The following is an 8,148-nucleotide window of genomic DNA, read 5'->3' as shown; positions in this document are numbered from 1 at the left end:
TAACTTAGAGATATTATGTTGTAGCCTACATTTCCTTTCAAAAGTGAATTGTAATAGCCTTAGGTAAAGAAGCCTGCTACCGCATATGCCATAATACTTAAATTATATAAGAGATGTGTGGTAGCTAGGAAGACCTAACAGCATATTTTTACACCGCTGATGAATAGGCTATTATGAATGTGGCTATATTGCTTCTTATACACTGTAGTAGGCTATTGTAAAGAGAGCCGTAATGATGATGAGTATGGACGTCATCATTAATGAAGCAAGCTTTGATAAATAGGGGTTTACTGCAAAGTAGTGATGGGATAGTATGACAATAACAGACACATTCCTAAATAACCTGTTTAAAACAGATACAGTATCTGGAGACAGGGCTGCCCCTGGCCAACTTGTGGCCCCACGTAAAGTTATCTGATGAGGCCCCCTGTCGTGTCGCGAGCGTCGACGGAGGGGATGCTATTAACGCTACGCTCGTGAACTCGTGAAACGAGCGCCGGAGCCTTGCAGTGGCAAAACTGTGGCGCGCTTAATTGCGCATAAGCTGAATTGCGCCGCATTTGCGCATACAGTAAAGATGAGGCTCCCTCCGCAAGATGAGGCCCCACGCAGTCTGCTTGATCTGGGTGTAGGGAGGGACGACCCTGTCTGGAGAGCATCAAAGTCTTTCAAAGTCACCCACGAAAATAATATGATTTTCTTATCACACAATTCTTTGCCACTTTTAAAAAGTATTGTATCCATACACTTTATGGATACAATACTATATGATAAACTAGCCTATGAACTATCTGTAAAAAATGTTCATCTTAAAAATTGCAGAGGCTACTCTATGTTACTCTTCTCTAGTTTTTTTTATTAAAACATTATGAAATCTACTGGTAATTTATGAATTATACTAGTTATCTACGTCATTAAATGACATGTTTTCCTAATGTTAATTCATATGACTTTTTTGGAATTGTTCCCGTGCTCAATGTTTCCCTCTCATCCCTCAATGTATAAAATAGCGTCTCTACCGTCTACCATAGACTGTATACATGTCTCTCCAGCTGAAATCCCCCCTCTAGTTTGAACGTCTCTGACCATCCCGCCCATTTTCAGTTGACGATGACGTGATGAAAGGGGCGGTTCTAGTTTGACCGTTGAGTTTGACAGTCGCTAGCAGGCATTGTTTTCTGCTCTGATTTTTAAACGCTTGTTCAACTTTAAACCACTTTCTTTGTAACTATGAGGGGGAGAAACAGTAGTAACGCCAGCAGGAGAAGCTCCACCATAAGAAGACGCAGTGAGAACTTGCGTTTTGATGAATTCGGCTTTGTTCTTACTAAACGAAAGGACAAAAAACGTCATCACCGATGTCATGATTACAGGTGCGGGACAGGGGGACATTAATGTAACGTTAGCTCGTGAAGACTAGCTTAACTAAGCTAGTTAAAGCCATCTGTGAGTTAGCATAATATGAGTGTATTAGACCAGAGCATTTAAAGTTATTGAAGACTGTTAAATTAACAGTTGACGCTAGAATATTCACTTTTTATTCTGGCACCGTCACACCCATCTAATGTTTTATTTTATTATTTGCATTCGTTGTTAGTTAATTACAGAAACCGTAAATTAGCGATGGTGGTTGCGTTAACATTTTGTGATGTACAAAGGACTTTTATGTTAAACTTTGTAACGTTCAGAGGTGGATGAAGTACTGAAATAATTTACTTGAGTTAAAGTAGCAATACTACGGTTAGAACATTACTCAGATAGCCTACAAGGAAAAGTCCTGCATTCACAATACAACTTAATAAACAAAAATAATTGCATCAAACTGTAATTTAATATTATTTGAATTACTTGATACACTGCTGGGTAGCTTAACCTATACCAATATATTATAATGTGTGTCGATTTGTATTTTGTAACCTAAACTGCAATGTAACCAGTAACTTACGTAAAACAAATGTAGTGGCGTAAACGTGCAACATTTGTGTAATATTAACATTACTTTATTACAGTACTTGAGTAATGTACTTGGTTACATTACACTACTGCTAAGTTAAGGTGCAGAATTAGCCGTTAAACCTACACATTTGACATTTGAAATTTCTTAAATTAAGTATTTTTACTCGCCTAACCTTTTTACATGTATAACTTTTAAACATTAGAAATATGGAATACATAAGGTAACATTATCCCTGAATATTTTTAAATGAGGAATTGTATTTTTAAAATAATATTTCTTAATTTCTGCTGGTAAACGTGCCAAAAATCTCTCATAGTTGTATTTGACTCGAATTATGTAACATTAAAATGTACCCTGTATTTGGCATGTTTTGGGTGATATAAGTGTTTCCTTATTAAGTTTAAAGTGCTAGCAATATTGTATGCAGCATAACTAAATTGTGGAACGAATATGTTTCCATACAGTTTTTATTCAACATTTAGTCCAAACATTTGATGGCCAATAAATACAGCTGTAAGAAAAATTATGAGAATGCTGAATTGGTGGTTTCTTGTCAGAGTTTATCTTCCGTACCTTTGAGACAGATTAGCTCATGAAGAATAATCAAAATCTCGCCACTTCTGCACAAATTGATAAGTAGTTTTACTTCCAGCACATCTATCTGTGGGTCATATACTTTTAACCCTGGAGGAAAGCAAAGTCCCCGACACCGCATTGGAATCATTTCAGCGATCACGTGATGAAAAATATAACTCTATCCTGAATCTGCTCAACGTAGCCATACAATCTTAATGACCAGTGATTGTTTTTAAATATGAGGCCAGTGTTTTCTGTTTCCCAATAAGTGATGAGTCATTGCTCCCCATGTGTTGTCTCCATCAGCTACCCTCAGCTGAGCTCAGTGAGAGTGAAGGAGCTGTGTGAGCTGCTCAGCTACTGGAATGGAGCCAGCTTTCTCTGCAAGAGCCAGGTGAGTCATTTCAAAACCATCAGTTCAAATGTTAACAATCTACCCTCATTTTGCAGAACCATTACCATGTGGTTATTGATTCATTAGGCAGCTTGTTTTCTTCACACTCTTGCTGTGTTTTCAGATTGAGCGATTCATCAGGATGGGTATTCCTCCGAGTCTGCGAGGTAGAGTTTGGAAGTGTCTCCTCACCATCGACAGTCTGAGAGATACCAGTGACTTCAACTACCAGGTAAACTACAAGCAGACATTTACTGACGTTATCCTTATATTTATCATATTTCATACCCTAGTACTCGTAGTAGTACACGAATATTTCTTCTATTACATTATTTCACCCACTTCTTTTTTGAGGCAATGATTTTCTAAAATGTTTATATAAAACCAAGTTTCAGTAAAATGTCATATAAAAGATGAAAAAATTGGATACAAATATGTATATTAAAATGAAAGGTTGAGGTTAAAATGTGCACATTGTACTACAATATAACCCATGAACTAATATATGAATATTAGTATTGATCAGGATTTTAAATCTACCACAGTGTTGAAAGCAGTACTGTAGAGTCTGTTTAAAAAAAATAAATGCACTTTTATATGAACTTTTACGGAACAAAAATAAGTAAAGAGCAGCAAAACGGCTTGTATTCTGTAATTAAATAAGGCTTGAATTTCCTTTCTGAATGGTTCGGCCAGCAGATGTCACCATTTCTCATCATCAGTGTTATAGAAAGCTTCATTTCCACCATCAATACTTGCAAGTTTGTAATTAATCCAGGCTCGTTGAATGTTATCAATGTGATTTCTAACAATAGGATGTGATGGTCTTTCTCCCACAGAAGTGTTTGTTGGAGGTGCGAGGGCCCCTGGTGGACCTGGGAGTCAGTGAGTACGGCATCCTGTCGGCCATCACCACCCTGAGCGAAACCCAAAACGATCTGGGTCTGAACCAGCAGCTCCCCCGCTGCCCCGAGCTCCGATACTCTGCAGACGACATCACGCTCTTCAGGCAGATCGCACTGGACCTACGTGAGTTTAAACTGGAGGATACATTAGTAGGCTTAGTGTGTGTGTTGAATGTTGGTTTTTTAAGGACATGGACAATCTTTTTAAAGGGAGGATCATTCGTCTGGTTTATTTAGTGCTTTAAATGTGGTAGATGGAATGGTGCAGTGATGATGTGTTTTAGCAGGCCGACCCGGAAGCTATCAGCAATGTATTCTATGATAACTTTAGACGGATTGAATATGAATATACTGTAGGCCTTCACCTTTAATTATATAAATACTATGAGTATGTTATAGAAGATATAGCTCTTTAAACTGTTTTATGAATAAAATGAGTAAATAAACTAATCTAAACTAGTCTGTAGGAAACACATTTATGATACTTACATTTTGTTTGGCTTGATAATCTAGAAAAGAAAAAGCTTAACGTTAGACTTTAAACAAACTACATCACGGTCACATGACTTCACATCACCATTTTATGTTGTAACAAAATATGAAAATCTTGTATTAACAGCAGAGCCAATTTGAATCATTTAGCCAAAAACATGTGGATGTGGTTTAATGCTAACTTATTTGTGAGGTGTACGACTCATTCCTGCACCACTCTATTGGGAATGTTGACCTTTTAGAACTACATGTGTAACTTTGCTCTTCTTGTTGAAATGTTTTTCTTTTAGTGCATTAAGTTTAGGGTTATATTGGAAGTTACTGAAGTGACTAGCGTACAGCACACATGATGAATTTGACAAAGGTACAGAGAAAATAGAATCTCTTGGAACACCGCATAAAACAGATTTAATATCTATTGTTGTGAGAAAAATATAAGCATATGTGAGATTTATTTGATCTGTTCCATTTTGCAGAGCGCTCCTTCCCGACACACCGCTCTCTGATGGGGGACAGCCCAGAGGCCATCGAGGGTCAGGCTAAACTCTTCCGGGTCCTCATCGCTTACGCCAAATACAACTCACAGGTCGGATACAGCCAAGGTACTGATCATGCTTTCACTGCATTCATTTATATAACACACGTGGGATTCTAAAGCTCCTTTCACACATCCAATGCAGTCCTGGAATGATTGACACATTATCCAGAGGAGCTGAATGTGAGAAGACATTTAGTTTTTGACAATATTTAGAGATCAAATGAGAAAACTGCTTGAGTATTTTCTTGTCTTTCTTTGCTCCCCAGAAAATAATATTTAGGTGTGTTTTAGTTATGTTGTTGCCCTGTTCTAAACGCCATGAGGGATTATTGTCATTTGAGTTTAATTGTGTTTCCCTAGTCTTTAATGACGATATCTGCAGTTCTTACATTTACCACTAAATGGAAGCAGAGGACTTTTAATATTGAGTTGCTGCATCATGCTCTTCTCCGGTACCCTCAGGATCATAGTGAAATCATATTTTTTTTACAAACTATTAACACTTAAAAAATAGACAAATAACATAATAATAATAAATATATGTATTTATTTTTATTTTAATCATTTATTTTTTTATAATCTATATTTGAATATCTTGGGAATTGTTTTTGTTTTTATTAATATTGATATTGGATTACTAAAATATGGAAATCTCCTTAGCAAGGAAATCTAATACATCACCATGTCTTAAAAATATAGATCTAAGATCAGAAACGTGTACTAAGTTTTTCCCACGAGGGATACAGTCTGATATCCTCAATATACTTTATATACATCCGCCAAGAAAATTCCATATTTCTATTCTATTGTGATCTCATCTTGCGGGGGCAAAAACTAAAAGAATCTTCCCTTCTCTTGATCAACATTCAATTGATGGTTGACGGTGTCCCCTCTCCCGTCACACTGTGCCTCTGCATTACAGTGTGTCCTGCCCTCCTGCTTCTATAGTGATTAGGGCTGCACCATATTGGAAAAAACTGACATTGCGATTTTTCCCCCCCTGCGATATGAAAACATACAGGAATTGAAGAAAAGACCGTTTTTTTCCGCAAACCATCCTTTCTTGAACTTTAATGCTATACAATTGGTATTTTTTTAAACTATATTTAACCGGCGTGAATATCGCGATTATCGTCACGACACGATATATCGTGCAGCCCTAATAGTGATGTATCCTAATAGAGATGCAGTAATTATGATGAGGGTTCATATTCACAAAGTGTACCAACGTTATGCTCTGCCATCGTGTGTGTGTGTGTGTGTGTGTGTGTGTGTGTGTGTGTGTGTGTGTGTGTGTGTGTGTGTGTGTGTGTGTGTGTGTGTGTGTGTGTGTGTGTGATGTGTGTGTGTGTGTGTGTGTGTGTTGTGTGTGTGTGTGTGTGTGTGTGTGTGTGTGTGTGTGTGTGTGTGTGTGTGTGTGTGTGTGTGTGTGTGTGTGTGTGTGGTGTGTTGTGTGTGTGCTGTGTGTGTGTGTGTGTGTGTGTGTGTGTGTGTGTGTGCGTGTGTGTGTGTGTGTGTGTGTGTGTGTGTGTGTGTGTGTGTGTGTGTGTGTGTGTGGTGTGTGTGTGTGTGTGTGTGTGTGTGTGTGTGTGTGTGTGTGTGTGTGTGTGTGTGTGTGTGTGTGTGTGTGTGTGTGTGTGTGTGTGTGTGTGTGTGTGTGTGTGTGTGTGTGTGTGTGTCAGGGATGTCCTACATAGCTGCTGTGCTGCTGATGCAGTTGGGGGAGGAGGAGGCGTTCTGGGCTATGACAGCGTTGTTGGAGAAACCCAAATACCTGCCCCAGCTGTTCGACCTCAGCCTTACCAAGTAAGAATGAGCTTAGTGTATAATAAATAGTAAATACAATTATACTTACAAATAAAAACAATGACTTTAACTTCATTAGAAAAAGTACGACATAGTTCTGGATAGAATATATTTTTAATTAATGAAATCGGTTGATATTTGAAAGTTTGTTACATTTTTGTTTTACTCTTTTTTGATCTATAAAGTATATCTAATTTGTATTCCATTTCTTATTTAAATATTACTAAAAACATGTGGCAATGTTTTATTTGGTGCTTTGCTAGAGCACCATTCCCAAAGATGGCTCACAGGCTGAGTGCTGCAATATGTATCCAATCAGTGATGAGAAATAGCACCAACTTCACTCTGCATGGGGTTCATTAGGAAGGTCCCAATATTAATCCCTTGTACTAATGCAGACTTGACAAAGAACATCTTAATGGTGTCATTGGTGTGGTTATATGTAAATGGGATAATGTATATAGTTCCCAAACACTTTCTGATTTTGCATTTTAAGAGTAAATTCAGTGAGCTAATGTAAGAACAATATGTGGCTTATGACATGTATGTATATGCACAATATTTATGTATACATTTACTGTTCATGTTTTTAATTTATATTTTAGCTTTATTTTGTTACATTTCTTTAATCATGAGTAATGCATATTAAGATTCTGCTGCGACATAAATAATCAATGTCAATGTAGACGCCACTTATGGCTGTGTCCTTAGTTGAAAGCAGTTTAATGTTTGGAACACAGCAGCGTGCACTGCTTGTCAAGTGGCGACGAACAACCAATCACAGCTGGAATACATCTTTCCTGTCTTCCATAAACACCATTCAAGGTTAGCCAGAGTTTTAGATCTGTACAGTGTTTCAACTTTATACTTTTAATGACTTCTGCTGCTAGATGTCATCGTGTTGACACACGGAGCTGAGCAGAGCATAGAGAACACATTTGTCCACCAAGACAGACATATTTAACATCAGGTAGATTGATACTGTAATATTGGTAACAAAAATAAATAATGAAGTCGGAGAGTTCATGACGTGAAGTAAAGGAGCTTTTCAAACTCTCTGTATGCAGCTGTATGCAGCATTTACTGTAAGAATCACACACATTTATTCATTAGTGTATTCTTGTTCAGTGACCATGCTTTGCCGATTCTGGCTGCTGTGTTAATTAACAGTAGTTACATAATCTTCAAAATGAACCACAACCATGTGTGCTTGCACGCATTTGCGCTTCACAGGTGTGCTCCAGTACTTCTACAAATAGCACGACACCCCTTATAAACTGTAATATTTTGTCTAATCAGGGTCCAGCATCAGGTGAAGGTTTTCGACCAGTTTCTGAAACACAGGAAGCCGAAGCTCTCTCAGCACATGGTGAGTGCTTTTCATTTTTCATTACTGTTCAGATTTTCAATCACAGGGTTTTCTACGCAGCCTAAAATACTTTGTTTTTGTGTAGAATGACCCTTTTTACATGGTGTTGAA

At 37.6% G+C, this 8,148-nt stretch overlaps 1 protein-coding gene across 1 annotated transcript in view; it reads left to right on the top strand.

Annotated features, from left to right (window-relative positions):
* The first annotated feature begins 1,120 nt into the window (after nt 1-1,120).
* The window catches only part of si:ch211-266k8.4 (rab GTPase-activating protein 1), a 109,592-nt gene continuing 102,564 nt past the window's right edge, over nt 1,121-8,148 (top strand). Inside the window, exons 1-7 of the mRNA XM_034196724.1 lie at nt 1,121-1,373; nt 2,840-2,927; nt 3,052-3,159; nt 3,767-3,956; nt 4,801-4,926; nt 6,560-6,668; nt 7,968-8,037. Coding sequence (XP_034052615.1) covers nt 1,231-1,373; nt 2,840-2,927; nt 3,052-3,159; nt 3,767-3,956; nt 4,801-4,926; nt 6,560-6,668; nt 7,968-8,037 — 834 coding nt within the window. The 5' untranslated portion in view covers nt 1,121-1,230. The remainder of the gene's footprint in view (nt 1,374-2,839; nt 2,928-3,051; nt 3,160-3,766; nt 3,957-4,800; nt 4,927-6,559; nt 6,669-7,967; nt 8,038-8,148) is intronic.

Source organism: Gymnodraco acuticeps, unplaced genomic scaffold (genome assembly GCF_902827175.1).
Source record: "Gymnodraco acuticeps unplaced genomic scaffold, fGymAcu1.1, whole genome shotgun sequence".
Classification (NCBI taxonomy): Eukaryota; Metazoa; Chordata; class Actinopteri; order Perciformes; family Bathydraconidae; genus Gymnodraco; species Gymnodraco acuticeps.
This window is presented reverse-complemented; position numbering and strand designations above follow the sequence as displayed.